General features: G+C 40.5%; 2 protein-coding genes across 2 annotated transcripts in view; both read left to right on the top strand.

Annotated features, from left to right (window-relative positions):
* Positions 1-6,840, top strand: part of enpp2 (ectonucleotide pyrophosphatase/phosphodiesterase 2) — a gene marked incomplete at both ends in the record, with an annotated part of 31,664 nt that extends 24,824 nt beyond the window's left edge. The window contains 7 exons of the mRNA XM_083886462.1: positions 1,037-1,172; positions 2,017-2,156; positions 3,199-3,334; positions 4,419-4,496; positions 4,590-4,722; positions 5,015-5,168; positions 6,670-6,840. Coding sequence (XP_083742588.1) covers positions 1,037-1,172; positions 2,017-2,156; positions 3,199-3,334; positions 4,419-4,496; positions 4,590-4,722; positions 5,015-5,168; positions 6,670-6,840 — 948 coding nt within the window. The remainder of the gene's footprint in view (positions 1-1,036; positions 1,173-2,016; positions 2,157-3,198; positions 3,335-4,418; positions 4,497-4,589; positions 4,723-5,014; positions 5,169-6,669) is intronic.
* A 2,433-nt stretch (positions 6,841-9,273) lies between these two features.
* nod1 (nucleotide-binding oligomerization domain containing 1) overlaps positions 9,274-18,658 on the top strand; it is a 9,467-nt gene continuing 82 nt past the window's right edge. The window contains exons 1-12 of the mRNA XM_083890498.1: positions 9,274-9,392; positions 10,152-10,348; positions 10,522-10,696; positions 11,517-13,329; positions 13,407-13,490; positions 14,305-14,388; positions 14,485-14,568; positions 16,365-16,448; positions 16,522-16,605; positions 16,687-16,770; positions 16,860-16,943; positions 17,654-18,658. The exon at positions 17,654-18,658 is cut by the window's right edge and continues 82 nt beyond it. Of these exons, the coding sequence (XP_083746624.1) occupies positions 10,178-10,348; positions 10,522-10,696; positions 11,517-13,329; positions 13,407-13,490; positions 14,305-14,388; positions 14,485-14,568; positions 16,365-16,448; positions 16,522-16,605; positions 16,687-16,770; positions 16,860-16,943; positions 17,654-17,726 (2,820 nt within the window). The 5' untranslated portion in view covers positions 9,274-9,392; positions 10,152-10,177 and the 3' untranslated portion in view covers positions 17,727-18,658. The remainder of the gene's footprint in view (positions 9,393-10,151; positions 10,349-10,521; positions 10,697-11,516; positions 13,330-13,406; positions 13,491-14,304; positions 14,389-14,484; positions 14,569-16,364; positions 16,449-16,521; positions 16,606-16,686; positions 16,771-16,859; positions 16,944-17,653) is intronic.

Raw genomic sequence — 18,658 nt, 5'->3', positions numbered from 1 at the left:
GAACTTGTACAGTGATTGACACAGAATACCAGTTGCATTCACCAGTGACACATCAAACTGATGATGTGAAATGCTCAGGTTATCTGCTGCAGACTGTGACTCTTGAAAAGCTTTCTCACACAACTAACCTGAATTCTCAATTATATTTCACAAGGAATGTGTTTGAGTGACACCGTTAAGCAGTCGACTACGCTCTGCCAACCAAACCAAATCAAGTCAGATTCGTCGCGGATTTTTTGTGTTTTTATTGTGATGATTCTGTTTCCAGCATCAAATCCTATCATATTTCTGCCTCAATCCGTAAATAAGTTACGTAACTCTGGCTTAACCCTCAGTGCTCGTGCTCATGTGGCACGGATAGTGACGTAAAGTAGCAATAATTGTCCAGAAATCACAAAGTAGACCTTTTTTTTTGTTCATGAAAACGAGCCAAGTGAACTTTGAACTGTGAAGTATTTCCAAATTTTACAAATTCAATCCGATTTTCAACATTTTTGAGTAAAAAGAAAAGAAAATTTGGGAAAAAAAGCAGCCAAAATGCTCTGTTCTAAGGGTTGTTCCTTATGACCTGTAATTGAGAATTTAGCTGTGACTTTTCAGGAGATGAGTTTGTGCATCCACAGCAAAAGTGAATCTTTTCTTGACTCTTCTCCGTTCTTGTTCAGTTAAATGTGTCTTTCTTTCTTTTTTTTTTACACACAGCACTGTAAACAAGAATCCTCTGCATGGGCTCAAATGAAAATGAAAATATACCTGTTTTTATTCAGTTTTCCCTCAAAACTGAAATGAGCTTGTTGCCTCTTTGCTTTCTGCAGCAGTGCTGGAGTCAATCCACCTTCATCTCCAGTCATTATTCGGTCTCAAACTAATAATTCACTTGCTGAAGAAGAAAAAAAAAGTTATCTTCTTACATTTGACGATAAGACCCAGCCCTGCTGCACACTGACTGTTTTCACCTAACCTACTCTTGTGTTTTGTGATTCCCCTTGTGAAGATCTCTGGCAAGAGATTGTTTCAATCTCCGATCTTTTTGCAGTTGCGTGTAAAAAGTAGGGGCCAGAGAGGTTTGAAAGTGACCCTTGTACGAGGCTATAACCTGGAGTCACTCTGGCTCTGTCTCTTACAGAACAAAGTGGAGGAGCTAAACCAGCGACTGAGGCAAGCTATTGATGGTCAGTCTTTCATCGTTCTGTCACCTTTGGAAGCTGATGAACATTTAGTAACACAGGGAATTATCTCATGTAGATGCTATGTATACGTTCAGCCACACAGCCATTTTACATGTATTTTTGTCTTCCACCATAAAACACAGTGTTTATTGGTAGTGTAGACATTTCATTTACTCTAACCAGTCTGTATAAAGTATCTAAAAGGGATACTTGAGTAAAAGTACAAGTATCTTTCCAGAAAGTTTGGTAGAAGTTTAAGAGACTTTTTATAATATTAAGTAAAGTAATTAAGTAAAAGTTTTAAAGTATATGACATTTAGTGTACTTAAGTATCAAAAGTACGAAAAAAAGTGAGGGGTAAGGATTGAGCCATGGTGGCTCAGTGATGAGGCGAGTTGTCTTTCAACTGGAAGGTTGTGGGTTCAATTCCTGCAGCTCATCAAGACTAGAGAAGTGCTAAATAAATAGAGACCATAATACAGACTCCTCTTCTTCTGAGTAACAAAGAGTTAGAGGGAATGTAGTGGAGTAAAAGTAAATTCAAGTATGAATACTTGCATAAAATTAAGAAATTAAGAATATATTCAGATTTAAGAAGCTGAAAAACCAGAAAACTTGTTTTAATTATTTAAAACAACACTGATTAATTAATAATCGATGAATCCTTGCAGCCCTGTAGTCAAATGTCAGTTACATACTGTAATATAGACAATCATATCAAGAGCTGTAATCCACCCCGTGTCATCAGTATCATCTCCCTGCAAAGATACCAGATCATTTGACTGTTTGAAAATGTGGAATCCTCCTCTCTAATGCTCTAATCCGCTCCGCTCCTCCTTTTCCTCAGACAACAGGAACCTGCCGTACGGTCGACCCGCTGTGCTCTTCCGCACCAAATACTCCATCCTCCACCACAGCGACTACATCAGCGGCTACAGTGAATCTCTGTCTATGCCTCTGTGGACGTCGTTCACCATCAGCAGACAGGTACAGGACTTCAGCAGACCAGACCTCAAAGGTCATAAAAGTGGTTCCAAAGAGCACAAATTTAAATTTTTCTCAACAATATCCTCAAAATAGGAACTACTTTTTAGTCTTTACTGTGTTATAGTGTTAAATGCATGGCAGTTCATTCAACCTCATGGTTCTCAAACTGTGGTAGATGTCCCACGAGTGGTACGCCAGCTTCCTCTGGTGGCACTTGGAAGAAAATACTGTTCTACTGTATATACCAGGGTTATGAGCTTAAAATGATATCATGATATTGCAATAATCATGTTTTTGTGACAATGTTCCACATCATTTCAAAGTAAAAGTGCACGTTAACGGTGTTAAGGGTGTCACTGTTAATTCACGTTAATGCGTGACACGTTACCATGGCGAGTCCAGGCGCCGTTTACCAGTTAGCCCCTCCGTTAGCTGTGTTAGCTCCTGTAGCGCCGTTAGCGCGCTTACAGTGGAACTTGTACTTGGAAGTTTTAAAGTTTAGCGTTACTTTAGAGACTAATTTTAACAATTGGTAGTCATGCAGACATGACGCCACGCGTATTTTTCCGGTCAGTCGTCATGGAAATGCGCCATGCGTAAGCGTTGACGCCGTTAACGTGACTAGCACTAAAAAAAGTGTATTCATAATGCAACATTCATCGGTATATAATAATAATAATAATAAATATATCTATATGTAGAAAAGTTCATTATTATTTGATTCTGAGTGGTAGACCGCATAAAGTTGATCGGAGGGCTGAATATGGCCCAAGTTTGAGACCTCTGCATTAGACTAAAGAATTTGGAACTTACCCAGACACTTATTTCTATTATTTAATGAAGAAAAATGTGTTATGGACACTTCATAATATTCTGCTACAGTATCTACTGGTCAAGTGGTCGTCACGTTCATACGCATTCGTTGTTCGGGATAAGTTTTTATGACATAAAAACAGAATTCAGACGCATTTTTGTGTTTACATTCCACAAAAAATAATGACTGTTTCTCTCTCTCTGTGTGTGTGTGTGTGTGGTCCGTCAGGTGGAGTCGTCTCCTCTGCCAGACGCTCTGTCCAACTGTGTGAAGCCTGACAGCAGAGTTCCTCCAGCCTACAGTCAGTCGTGCACCAACTACAGAGCAAACAAACACATCACCTACGCCTTCCTGTTCCCACCACGTGAGTTCAGCAGCGACACGAACAACACTTCATTGTGCTGCGTCGACACAAATCTGTGACCTGCAATGACAGAATATGACTGGAATTTTTATCTTTAAATCACAGAAACTGAATTATATAATTCCCCCCCCCCCCGATCCCAGTCATTTTAGACCACCATGATTTTTACAATTTTTTATTGACAAAGCTGTTCAACATCCTGCGTATAGTTTGCCTAAATGTTCTCTCATTCGTTTCGGCTGCTGTAGAAAAACATATTGGCGGGAGAACAGGGAGCTCATTCTCATAGTCCTCATATTAAGTCAGTATAAATAAAAGCTGATTCAAAGTCAAAGGGAAAACCAAATTATTTGTGTTTTAAATCAATTATACGCTTCTGGGTCGTGTATTCAATTTCTGCCAGTAAACTGTCAGCAATGTTCCACACTGGACCTTTGAGGACATTTTGCAAGAAAATATCAGACACTTAAATCACTCATTTACATTTATTCTTACCTTTTGCCCCTAGCTGTGGCCAAAAGCCTCCTTTGTTTTATATATAATTAAATGTTTCTATATAAATATATACAGTATGTATATGTTTATCATCTTTTCTTCTTTTTTTTCATGAACTTTGTCATTTTTGGTGTGTAGTAAGTGTGTAGTGAGCCCTTATTAGGCCACTTAATATTTTAGTAGTCTTTCAACAACTTGCTTAAAACTAAAAATGTTATTGCTATTGATTGGGCTTGTAAAGTTGACTGATTAATGCACTTTGACACATATAATGTTGATATATTTGAAATAATTGAATAGTTAATTAATACATAATAATGTGTCATGTCTCAGATTTTGGTTTTCATTTGATTTATGTTTCATGAATTAATGCTGTGTGTCTGTAATGCTTTTATTTTGTAAAGCACTTTGGTCACCTGTGGGTTGTTGTAAAGGTCTATAGAAATAAAGTACATTTTATCATCAGAATGTACACCAATGAACCAATTTGAACGTTTTGGTGCTTTAGAAAAGTCTCCTTGTACCTTTAACTCTGTTTTTAGTCAACTTCACCACAGTTTATTTCTTTTTTGTGTGTTTGTATTCACAGAATTATCCTCAACAATAGATAAAAAATATGATGCCGTTCTCATCACCAACACAGTCCCCATGTATCCTGCTTTCAAGAGTAAGTCAGTCGGCGTAAAAAACAGCGTCTTTTACTGTCTTTTACTTTCCTGTCCATCACCTCATCATCCTCCCCCACATTTTCCCCTCGTAGGAATATGGAGCTACTTCCAGAGAGCGCTGGTGAAGAAATATGCCACGGAGAGGAACGGCGTGAACGTACTCATCGGGCCCATATTTGACTACAACTATGACGGCGTCAGAGACTCAGCAGAGAAAATTAAAGAGTGAGAGTTAAACATTGCACTTCAATGCAGACACAATACAAACATAATTCAGTACTAGGACACTGATTGTACTGTTAATTAAAATCAAATCTCATCTAGCTCACCTATGCCCGAAATTAAATATGGGTGAGGAAAGATATTTTTTGTCATTGTTCATCAATAATTCAATAATAACCTTGACTTTGTTTACAAACATTAGAAATTGACCAATAAACTCTAACACTAATAGCTTTTTCTTTGATTTCCCCTCATTATGTGTCATTTTCTGATCTACATCGTCTCTGTTTTGCAGATACATAAGTGGAACGATTCCCATCCCCACTCACTATTTCGTGGTGCTGACCAGCTGCTTGGACTTCACGCAGGCCGCGGACTCGTGCAGTGGCCCACTCAGCAGCGCCGCGTTCATCCTGCCGCACCGAGCCAGCAACGATGAAACCTGCAATGTAAGGAACAAACGTCGTCCGTCCAGTCACGTTTCCATATTTATATTAATATATATTTATATTTTTTATATTTGCAAACGTCTTGAGGAATAATTGTAATTAATTTTTGAAATTCAGGAAATGATCCATTTGCCCTGGTGCACTTTGACAGTGAGCTGACTTTCTTCAAAAAAACATTAGGCACATTTGCATTGTGCCTAATGCAAATGTGCCTAATGCAAAGTGATTGTTAGCTTCCACGTTCACCTTATCATGCATTACTATAACTGAAAAATCTTCTTCCGCTCCAACTATACATCCAACTATACATACTTCCTAGGGCAATGCACTATATATATATACATATATATATATATATACGACCCACCTGCAGTACCGTCACAGCCCACACAGCTGCAGCACACTCTCTGTTTGACACAACCTGCCACAGCAGACTGGAAATGTAAAAGAAAGGTTGAGGGCCACACTGAAAAGTGTTTGTACCATTGTTATTAGTGAAGCTAGTATTTTAATTGAACATATTACTGTATCTCTGGTGTTTAGTGCATGTCTTAATACAGTTCATTTCTAAACAGCATGTGCCTTTTAAAGCGGACGATGAAGAGAATGTTGAAAAATATCTCCTCTGACTTTGTCACCTCACGGGAAAATGTCTTAATAGCCACCTCGATTGAAAAAGTAAGCGTTTCCACTGAAGAAGCATACAGAATATACGCATACATGTACCGGTATCAAACCTTTTGTTCCACAAAGATGTGGAACGGTGACATTTTTTGCCATTTTAATGACATACTGTACATAAACACAGAGCTGGTTTGGCCACATTCCTGCTCTCCTTATCTATCAGCGCGATCTGCAGCATTTACAGCAAGACAGTCTGCTCTTCTTCTTCTTCTCTTCTACTTCATTCACTCATGTTGACATCAAGATATGACACATTTGTTTTTTAAGGACAAATAGATCTCAGTGAGACATATATGTATATATATATATAAATTAAAGAAGCAGCAACAGAAAATAATTATACAAAAGTGGACAACACAATGATTTCATTTACATATTTGAAAAGAAGAACTTTAAATCCCACCACTTCTCCATAAAGTATCAACAACAATTACAGATCTTCCTCTTCCTCTTACATTAGTTTTTCTTGATTCTTTATATTTTTGTTACAAAAATTATGAATGAATAAAAAAAAACAAAAAAACAGTGAATGCCTGGTGACCATCCCTATATCCTTTTTATATATACATGTACGTACATGTATATATGTTCTTATACAGTTTTCTTTGAAATTTTCAGTTCCTTAAATGTGAACATGTTCTGGTTTCTTTGCTCCATACAACAAATAAATCATTAAAACTGAAGCATTTTGGTTTGTGGACCAAACAACATGAAAACATCATAATTTTCTGACATTTCATGGACCAAACAAGTACTTGATCAGAAAGAGGAGGAGAAAAGGATTAGCGATGCTAATGCCTGCATCTTCTCCACACAGAGCTCAGAGGAGGAGGTCCGCTGGGTGGAGGACCTGATGAAGATGCACACAGCTCGGGTCAGAGATGTGGAGATCCTGACGGGCCTGGACCTTTACCGCAGAACCACCCGCAGCTACGCCGAAATCCTCTCGCTCAAGACCTACATGCACACGTACGAGAGCGAGATCTGACTCTCCCAGTGTCGTCGAGCTTCTTCAACCCGTGGTGGATGTTATGTGGTATGAGCATGAGAGATGTGTGCGTCTCTCTTACACTGACCTACACTAGCTTTGGCCTCCTGCAGGTGGTGCTGTGGCTACCAGTAAGTTGTCGCACCATTTTTTGCTGAACGTTTTTGGTTTAGTCTCATTCATTTAAAGACACAGCTTTAACACTACTGAGCTCCAAAGCTGAGGTACCGCCCACTATAGTTTAACACATTTTCCTCCTGGCTCTGTTGTCGTTTCATGTTCGTCGTTTAAGGGACCAGTGTGTGGGATTTAGTGGCATCTAGTGGTGAAGTTGCGTATGGCAACAAGAGATGATCGTGGCCTCGCCAAGAGCCACTGCTTTCATTTTGTTCATTCTGGGCTACTGTACAAATATGGCGGACTAATGTGATATTAAAGGGCTGATTCCAAGGAACTGAAACAAAACAGGAAATAACACTTTAAAGCAGAACTTTGCAGCAGAATACGGGTCACTTTTTCGGCCATTTTCTCTCTGGAGCGCCCCCTTGTGTCTACCGCTTTATCCTCACTGTCGTAAAAAACTCACCACTGCGAGCCTCCCTCCTTTTCTGTTACAAGACATCACAGTCAGTACGTTCACATGTAAAGTTTAATCAAGCTAAGGCCATAGTCCGACTAAGACAGACAATTGGACAACTTGCAGAGAAAATCAATTTATTGGCCGTGTACGTGGGACTCCACCTCTGTAAGTGGCGCTGTATCTCTCTATAAGCTAGTGTGTACGGAATCATTTCCTTGTTAAACAAAAGCATTATGGCGAGATGGACTGTGAGATGGATCGTGCTTTGGTTTTCGTATTTTTTTGTATGTTTTTCGGTCTTCTCTGCAGCTTTCGCTCTCGCCAACGCCATCATGTAGTTACTCTCTGACAATAGTGCTGCAGTTTATACGTCGTTGTCTCCTTCTACTTCCGGGCCAAAGACTGCGGACAGAATCGGACTGTGAATCGCATTATCCAGGTATGTTAGTCCGACTAAGACTGGCTCGAATTTAGTCGAGCCAGTCTTTTACATGACATTAGTCTGACTAAAATCAGACTTTTAACATGCATGTAAATGCACGAGTCCAAAGCTGTGACTTTAGGGTAAAAATCCTGCATAGTTCTGCTTTAATGAAGACACAATTAATAATACTCCTCCCAAATACTACACACTGGCCTTTTCAATTACAAGTGAATAACATTAAACCGAACGAAACCTAGGTAGCACAAAAAATGGTAGCACAATATAAGCTCAATGAAAATATACACAGAGTGTGTAAAGGCTCATAAAATAATATCATTAATAATAATTTTGTTTCACATGCCCAAATTCTCATATCCTGTCTATGCAAACTATAATGTTTTTGAGTACCAAATATTAAACATTCCATCAGCCTTTTAGAGCACAGTATTTCCTGTGTGAAGTCATTTTAAATCCACGCTACAAGGGCAGGATCATTAAAGTCGTGCAATAAGCACATTCATGACATTAACCCACTCTGACATTAAGTTGACTCATTTTTCTGTCTGCATTCAGCTGCATACATTTTTTAAAAAAAGGAAAAATAATGCAAATTGTTTGTTTATGTCCAATTCAAGATATTTGTTCTTTTGTTTGTTTGTGTGTTGTGAAGTTTATTTTTTGTTCTGTGCACAATAACATGTTTGTCAATGCTAATGATTTAAGATGATGATGTGTTGTCATTTTTTTGTTGTCCTTTAAAACATTTACCACCTGTGAGACTGTTCTATTTATGCTTTATGTTAATTTCAACCCAAAATAAACATGTTTTTACTAAGTCGCCTGTGATGCACTGAAACCCAGTACCAATGGGTGTGTCCTGCATGTCCCCGCCTCTCTTAAAGTGACAGTATACAATAATAATAATAACACTTTGAGACGTAGACAGACTTATTTATTTTTTATTTTATTATATATTATATTTTAATATATTTAACCTTTATTTAACCAGGTAGAACCACCTGGCCAGGAGGTCATAGTAAATATTAGAGATTTAGGAGATAGGTTACAAACAATGTTTCAGGGTTAAATTCATTTGTTGTTAGCACTGACCTTAGCGTTGAGGGGGCAGCCCATGGTCAAGCGGATAGCGTACCACGTCCAGCCAGCAGAGGGCGTACCAGGTATTTTTTGTTTCACTTCTGTGATCTGTTATGTACGAAGGAGTATTGATGGAGGAGGACTCCTTCGTAATTCTGTCCTCCATCTTCATCGTATTTGGATGTTGTATCCGGTGAGTCTTGTAGTTATATCTCTGCTAATGTACTGTGTTTAACGTAAGTTGTCTCTAAAAGACAGTGAAAATAACTGGTGTGTTGTGTTTCACATTTCCGCGGGTACGTGAACGCACCACACTTTGTGAAACCGCGGAGGAGAAATGACGCGGAGATGCTGAAATACTTTCACTTCCTTCAACAACAAACCGCCTTTTCGCACTGAATTAAGCTCATGTATTCACACATAGCGCTGTGGAGTGAACGTTAAACTATGGTAAGTGTCATTTGTTTTCAAAACTACAACACTGTCCAGTTAGTTTGTCTCATAACAACCACGCGCTGTATTGACTCAGTCAACGTTACTGACTCAACAAAAGCCGTTATTTCACTGTTTTTAGTTTTAGTTTAGCTGCTGTTTTTTCTACTCACACGCCTATAGACTAAATGAGATTTTAATGTTGACTTCAAAAGTGTCATAGCAGCGTTATTAATAAGTAGAGAGCAGTGAATTATAGAAATTGAGTCTGATTATTCATCACTGACTTTTAAAACGGATAGTGTATTTGTATTTTGGTTTTTGTTATAGGGCCCAAACTAACGATTATTTTCATAATCGATTAATCTGTCGATTATTTTCTCAATTGATCAAGCACTTGTTTGGCCCGTAAATTGTTGTTAAGTGTTGTAAAATGCTTATCAGTGTTTCCCAAACCTGGAAATTATGATGTTCTCAAGTGTCTTTGTTTTGTCCACAAATCAAAATTATTTTTAATGATTTATTTGTTACATCAAAATTATTCACATTTAAGAAGCTGAAAAATCACAAATTGATTAGCAAAACAGTCCACAATTAACAATCTTCACAACCTTTTGTGGTAAAAAAACCAAAACAAAAAAAAACCTCTACACCAATTGTAGCTAGTGAGCATAGTGTGAAGAGGTGGGGTCAGAGACAGATACCGACAGACCCCTATTTGTTGTCTAATGTAAGATGGACTTCTTAACAGTGCTCCACACCTCTGTTATCCCACAGAAGTGACAGTGTGTTGTGCAGTAAACATGGATCCAGTGCAAAAGGCCAAATGCATGCACGTGCTCACCCACCACAGAGAGTTGCTCGTATCCAGGCTGAGGAGCATTCAGTGCATCCTGGACAACCTGCTGGCCGGCGGATTCCTCTGCGAAGAGGACGTCGAGATCGTACGGCGGACTGTCACCAAGATGGATCAGGTAGGAAAAACCATCACTTTCATACCACACACTCTTATACTTGTGTGTTTAAGCACACAAATACATGGTATACATTTTACTTGTACTATGAGAGTGTAATTTATTAGGAAATGAGTGGGGCATTCGATCAACATGTTTGACCTTCGTTCACAAATACAATTATTATTTTCCAGGTGCGCAAAATCTTGGAGCTTGTCCAGTGCAAAGGGGAGGAGGCCTGTGAATACTTTCTCTTTATTATATACAAAGTATGTGACGCATACGTAGACCTCCAGCCGTGGCTTAAGGAGATAAACTTCAACCCGAGGAGTCACATAGCGGCGATGAAAGTGGTGAACACGGATCCCAGTAAGTTTTATACCTACCAACCCACCCACACTGAGCTCTGTGTTTGTGTCGTTGAAATGTACAAATACCACTGTGCTTTATTCTAGTTATTTCTAGCTATGAACAGTTCCGCTTCAAAATTTCAAAATAACAGCCCAACAAATAAATAAATAAAAAAATTTCAAGCACATACCATATATAAAAAACACTTTTTTAAAACATGTTTTGAATGTGAAACGGCTGAGCAGTCGTCTGCAGTCACATTTCCGCACGTGTCACTCCTTTACTTGTGTTGTGAAATTATGTTTCAGATAATACTCTGTCCATTGTGTTTGTGCACCTGTCTGTAAATTCTGCAAACAGAGATTATCCCAAGGCACTTTACATATATTAGTAAGGTCAAATATCAGAAAATGTTCATCAGTGTTTGCCAAACCTGGCCGATGATGAGGTTCTCTTTTAACCACAAACCAAAAAATATTCGGTTTTTAATTCTTTTATTTTGTTATATGGAGCAAATAAAGCAGAAAATATTAACATTTAAGAAGCTGAAATGTCAGTAAGATTGTTTTGATTCTGCACTCAAACTGATAATCGATTAACAAAAGACTAATCTTTTATAATCTTTTAATACCGTTACAATATTACTTAGCTATTATTAATAAGTACAAATGCACAAACCAAGCCTTCTGTGTTTTATGTGCTTCCTCTCCATCCTTATCAAAATTAAGCTTTAATTAAGTGCTTTAATCCATTTCCCCCTATTGTGTCACATCACATGTCACATTTTCCTCTGCCTTCCTTATTGTACTAACTCACACAACATTCTTTTGCTCTTAAGTCAGCAGATATAGCGAGAAGCTGAGGCAGGAAATGAGTCGGGACACCTGCTTCATCATGTCTTATGGACAGCATGACGAGACTCGTCTGGAGGATCTCTATACGGACACCCTGATGGAGCTGTGTAACAACTGCAACGAAAGTCTGGGCTTCATGGAGAGTCTGGACCAGCTCCTCGGAGACCATGCAGTCTTCAATCCCCAAGGTGAAATCGTCTATGTGATGGGGGATGCCGGTGTGGGAAAATCCATCCTCCTGCAGAAGCTCCAGAACCTCTGGTCCAAGAAAGAGCTGCAGACGGACACTGTCTTTTTATTTAAGTTCCGCTGCAGGATGTTCAGCGTTTTCAATAAAACAGAACAGATTTCCCTCAGAGACCTTCTGTTCAACTACAACTGCCACCCGGATCACGATCCAGACAACGAGGTATTTGATTACATCCTACGTTTCCCTGAAAAGGTTCTCTTTACATTTGATGGTTACGATGAGGTTTATGAGGATCTGGACCTGTTGAACGTGCCTGAAGTTGTGTCCCCAGAACACAAGGCCCACCCTCTCCAGCTGCTTGTCAGCTTGCTCTGTGGGAAACTACTGAAGGGCTCCCAGAAGGTTCTGACGGCTCGGACTGGGATCGAGATCCAGAGCAGAGTGATCCGAAAGAAGGTGGCTCTGCGTGGGTTCTCGCCAACTCATCTGAAGACCTACATTAACTTGCACTTCCAGGAGCAGGAACAGAGAGAGCTGGTGTCCGTCCAGTTGGATGCTAGCCCCCACCTCTGCGGCCTTTGCTCCACCCCTCTCTTCAGCTGGATTGTGTTCAAGAGCTTCAAGCACCTACACACGCTACACGATAGTTTTCATCTGCCCGATGCGTGTGTCACGCTCACTGACATTTTCCTCCTGCTCTCTGAGGTATTTCTCAGCCATGCGACTTCAACCGCTTCGTCTCTACTGAAGAAAAGCACCCGTTGCGCCTCGCAGACGTTCAAATCAAGGCTCAGGCCTCTCACCGCCTTTGCCAAACTGGCACTGCAGGGCATGGAGGGCGGCACCTTCATTTGTGACCAGGAGGAAATCACTGAGTGTGGTCTCAGGGAGGAGGACCTGTCGCTGGGCTTTCTCAGACCTGTCAGCGAGTATGACGCCAGAGGAAGCTCTGCAAACTTTGAATTCCTCCACATTACCCTGCAGTCTTTCTTGGCGGCGTTTGCTCTTGTGCTGGATGAACAGGCTCCGGCGAACTCCATTCGGAAGTTCTTCACAGAGTGCAGCAGAAAGAGGGAACACTCCTGCCTGCTCTTTGACTTGTGTGTCAAGGACTCCTCAAAGCACAGTGAAAAGAACCCATTTGCGACCAATGAGCACCTTCAGTTCACTAATCTCTTCCTGTGCGGGCTGCTGTCCAAGGCTCACAATGACCTCATGGGTCATCTGGTTTCCCCTGTGTTGCTCAAGAAAAAACGGGCCTTGCTAAAATCTTACCTGTCCACTAGTGTTAAATCCCACTTGCATGGCTTACCCCACTACTCTGGCGAAGAAGGCAACAAAGTCCACGTTCTGCCAAACTTTCTGTGGATGCTGAGGTGCATCTTTGAGACCGGGAGCCAGGACATCGCTCAGATGACCGCGAAAGGCATCACAGCGAACTTAATCAAGCTGGGTTACTGCAACGTGTACTCGGGGGACTGCACCGCCATTAACTTTGTCCTGCAACACCATCAGAAACTCCTGGGTCTCGACATGGACAACAACAACATCAGCGACTACGGAGTGAAGCAGCTGAAGCCCTCGTTCTGCAAGATGACAGTTGTGAGGTAAGAGGTCCAACGACCGCTGAGAGTTAGTGAGAGTTAAGGACACACAGCACTAACACTGCGCTGCTTGTCTTCAGATTGTGCGTCAATCATCTCTCAGACAGTAGCATCGAGGTGCTCGCAGAGGAGCTGTGTAAGCACAAAGTGGTGGAGGTCTTGGGGTAAGTGAAAATGCTAATATCCAGACCTTAAAAAGTCTTCAGTTTTGTGTGAAAGACTTGGAAAAGGTCTGGGTTTTTTTTCGGTCTGAATTTCTGTGACCAGACATGACAGGATAACAGAGAGTGAAAACAACTAAAAGTGAAAATAAACTAAAGAGCTGAGAAGTTATGGTTAAGAGTGAGGATGTGAGAGAGGAACATTGGAAACGAGTGTGGTCCTTGTGGTTGAGTGTGAGATCCGCAGTTCTGCTTCATGGATTGAGCGCTCAATATTTAGGTGAAAGTGCCAGAATTGGTTGTTTCTTTTTGGTATAAGTGAAAATAAAGACACATAAATTCCAAGAGGTTTCCCTGTGGGTAATCCGTCACAATAATAAGTGTACAAATGTTGAGACTGCAGCTTATGCCATTGTTATAACACATGGTGCAATAATTATTTGTCATAGGAAAATTCCCCCATTCAAGGACTACAGGTTTTGAGATTTAGTTTTGTTTCTGTGTTGATTTGTTGTACTATTTACAAACTGAAAACTGGATATAATGTACACATTCTATTTTAACTCTTTTATATAGTCTTAATAATAGTGTTAATATCTATATATATATTGTACATTTGTTTTGGTAATGCGTAAACGAGCTGACCATTAGAATCAGGTGTGCTGGAGCAGGGAAACATCTAAAACATGCAGTGTACTAGGGGTTTCCTGAGGACCGGGATTGAGAAACTCTGCCCTTGGGGATATAATTACAAAAACATACTTACCCTTTTTTCAGCTAATCTCATTTGTGTGTGTGTGTGTGTTTTTATCTACAGACTTTACAACAACCACATCACAGATGTCGGCGCAAAGCTCGTCGCTCAGATCGTTGAAGAGTGTCCAAAGTTGCGCGTTCTCAAGTACGTTTCTAACTCGTACCAATGACACAGTCCCGGTCTTATCAGATATTCTTAACGTCTTAATGGAATATTGTCTGTGTTCACCTTTGTTCTCAGGATTGGTAAGAACAAGATCACGAGTGTTGGTGGGAAGTATCTGGCCAGTGCAATTCAGAAGAGCACCTCTATATTTGATGTGGGGTAAGAATTAAACCTCGTATTGTAACAAATATTTAAAGTGTTCAATCTTTGTATGAATTCTAAACAATAATTGGCCTCACACAAGGACTAAACTTGTTCTTAAGTTGTAGCTATGAGGGATTTAGGAGATTTATTAGACAAATTAGGGGATTTGTGCAATTTTCCCATATTTTTATTTCAAATTCAACTTTCAGTCACATGAAGTTAGTCTGCTCTTATTAAAATTGCATTTATTAGTTTTGAACCAGGTGTTGAATACTAGTCTTGAATATTAATTTATTGTGAATATTATATGATGAATAGATTAATCAATTAATCATCAGCTATTATGATGATAAGTCATCATTTTCAGGTTTGCGAAACACTAAATCAACATTTTTCAACATTTTATGGACCAAATAAATACTCAATTAGAGAAAATAATCAACAAATTAATCGATTATGTAAATAATCATTATTTGCAGCTCTCTGGATACCATTTGACATTGCAATCCCAGGATGACCTGAGTTATTGATTATTGAGAACCATGTATTAGTTGCTTGAAGACGAGTAAGAGGCAGAGTTGTGTGTGTGTGGAGCCTGTCACATATTAAATTGTATAATCAGCAAAAATACATCAATCTCTGGCTCATGACAGTGTGATTCACAGGACACAGCACTGACAGCTGTGTGACTCTTCCTCTTTCTACCAACTGGGAGGGTAAAAAGTGGGTCAGCCTTCACTGTGGATATAGGATAAAGGGATAAAGAATTGCTACAGGTTCTCTTTTATTCATAAAACCTTGTTAGAATCATTTTAGAGTCTAAAGCAGAGCTGTTATTGAAATGATTCACTTTTAATGATTTATTTGCTGTGTGAAGCAAAGCAATCATAAGATATACACATTTAACCCTCCTGTCACCATCATGTCACCGACAGGATTTGGCATGCGTCATTCTCATTACCGTAACTCTTAGACCGATAGCTGATAGCTACACGCGTAGAATGCGGATGGATGGATTGATACCGGAAAGCAGAGAAATAGAGCCTGTTGTGAAAATTCTTTCTGCTGCTGGTGAAGAATGAAATAGAGACTTCTGTCGGCCGACGGAAGGTTTTATTTTCTTTGCAAAGGAAAGGTCAGTTAACCCATGAGTAGTCGAAGATGAAGAAAGACCCAGAGCATGGCAAGAGCTAAACCCTTATACCTAAGGAACACCCCTCTCACATCCCTTTGTTTGTTGTAGGGGTCTGCCCCTCCAGGCCGTGCTTTCACGCCCTTTTGTTTACTGCAGGTATCGGAGTCGACAAATTCAATTTGCCATTACAAGCTTTGCACCCATATACTTGTCATTACAGTAGAACCTCAGGACTTCCGCTGAATGACCAAAGTGTAAGTTATCTCATAAAAAGGGGCAGAAACGCTCACTCAGAAGTGATAAAGCTGAAAAATATGCAAACTCTAAAATCAATTATAAAAGCAGTTGAGCTGCAGCAACTTCTGTTCTGTCATCTCAGCAGCTTCCAGGTTTTGGCCTGTTAGTTACGACATACAGGACAGAAGCGCAAACCACAACTTTCCTTGTAGTTCTATAAAAAGCAGACCTTCAGTTTATTATCACACTCTCTTTAATCCTTTTTCATGAATGAACCTTTACTGACCTAATGGAGGGAAAATGCCTTATGTGGTTGTGCCATACTGCAGTAATAATTATACTGTTATAACGTTCTTGCACGAGGTTCCCTCATAGGAGACTTCGGGTCAACAGACTGTGTTTTAAGTGACTCAGCTCAGACAAAGCTTGTCATTTTCAGAATGTGGGGGAACAGCATCGGTGACGAGGGAGCAGAAGCATTCGCGGAAGCTTTGAAGCACCACCCCAAACTCACCAACCTCAGGTGAGAAGACAACAAGCTGCAATGAAAACCTGCTCTTTGATAGTTTAAGCAGATAAATGTGTCTGTGTTGTAGTCTGTCGGCCAATGGCATCACATCAACAGGAGGGAAGTTTCTGGCAGAGGCTCTGAAAGAGAACAGCGTCCTCAGGATATTCTGGTGGGTAAATCAGCCGAACGACGTTAACGGTCCTTTGAACGAAGCGCGATGAAGACGTTCGGTGTCTGTGTTCTGTCGTAGGTTGGTGCAGAACGAGTTGACCGATGACGCGGCCCCACACTTGGCTGAGCTGGTCGAAGCCAACACAGGTTTAAGTCACCTCTGGTACAGACAAGACACAGATACTCGCATGATGTCACCATGGAGCTCGTCATCCAAGTTCAAACAATGACTGATATTGTGTTTGTCTGCAGGTTAATCAACAACAAGTTCACCGCACATGGGCTCAAACACCTCGCTGAGGCCTTGACTCACAACACAGCAATCAAAGAGATATGGTAAGGTTATAACACGAAACACTGAACAGTGGTGAAAACATATTTTAGATAAACAGTTCACCTAATATGATCTATTCCAGCATAGGTGTTGTGCGAGGACCTTCCCGAATTCCCGAAATTATTCATTTTTTTCACCTCAAAGGACCATATTGGCAATACAGAACTGGCAAAACACTTTATAAAATAAGGAAACATGCTTAAAATTGGCGCAAAGTAGCACCCCCAAAGGTGAAACCCGGTAGGACAAAGCCAAAAATAAGTTGCACCAAATTTCACCAAACTTGGTGGACACATGTCACAGACCAAGACGAACAAAAAAGTCTATTGGGACCATGGGACCAACTCAACAGGAAGTCGAACATTTTACGAAATGGCCGACTTCCTGTTGAGTTGAGACCCACGTTGATCGTAACCAACGTTAACATTTTTTTATACTAGTTTAGGATTGGGTTCCCTTCTGTATCTCACTATTAGACAAATGTTGACAGGTTTGTAAATCTGCTCACTCTACTGCACCAAAGCCCGGCACACAAGTTATCCACTGCTGCCGCCACTGTAGTGCACGTGTAGTAACAGTGGAGTCTGGGTGACAAAGCATCTGCAGCATCAGCTCTTTTCAACGAACATGTGTTGATGATGATGATGATGATGATGATGATGATGATGATGATGATGATGATGATTAATGATGTCTGTTTGTGTTCTTACAGCGTGAAAGGGAACCAGCTCTCTGAAGAGGAAGAGAAAGAGTTTGAGGCGGAGAAAAGGCTGCGCTTCCACTGACCCGCCCCCTGCTGTCCAACTGGCACATTTTGAGGAGTGCATCTCGACATTATCGCGACACGTATCGCGCTTTGCAGTAAAGTGTGTAAGGAATAGTGACATCTAGTGGTGAGACTACATATTGTGACAAACTCTTCTCTCTTTGCGTCATAAGCTTCCACTGTTTCTGACACCCAAACAAAAGGCTGATTTCTCCCAGATTTTGGTTGACAAACATCTGTATTAGTGAGCAATAGACCTTAACTACAATAATCCATCCACCTGACAGGTTAGGCGCATCCAGACGCTGATTACGACGCGTGATAAGCTCATACAGTGTCTTGAAAATGAACTAAAGATTCACAAAAGGCATATTTTAAGAGGGAACCTGTCAATTTGTCAGTTTTTTATATTAGTCCACATCGCCGCGGAGGAAGTGGACCTGCTGCGTGAAGGAGGCCCTTCATGTAGCCTTCAGTTAGCATCAAAACTCACTTTGTCGAACATAATTTCACCTAAAGCTTACACATTGGTCCTTTAAAATCATCAAACAAGGAAAATCTCATACTTTTTTTACGCAAAAACAAAAGCAGTGTCTTGGAAAGGAAAGGAAAGGAAGCATGTGGAGGTGAACACATGGAATCAGTGTCCGGTGTGTGTGTGTGATTTGGACACAGCAAGCGCTCGTTTGTAATGATTCTCACCCTTGAAAAGCAGCAGCAGCAGCAGCAGCAGCAGCAGCAGCAGCAGCGTCTGACTTCAGATGAGTGACTGCTGCACACACACAGACACACACGCGAGGACATAATGGTCCTTTAAAGACATTTCCCGTCCTTTGTGTTGAACCTGCTCAGTGTTCACTGACACACTTTAAAACGACTGCTGTCGGGAAAAAAAGGAAGTGGAATCAACAGTCCGAGGACTTCCTTCACGACAAGCCTTTGTCCGTATCC

Source organism: Microchirus variegatus (genome assembly GCF_963457635.1).
Source record: "Microchirus variegatus genome assembly, chromosome: 1".
NCBI lineage: Eukaryota > Metazoa > Chordata > Actinopteri > Pleuronectiformes > Soleidae > Microchirus > Microchirus variegatus.
The sequence above is the reverse complement of the archived record's forward strand: the minus strand, read 5'-3'. Positions and strand labels throughout refer to the sequence as shown.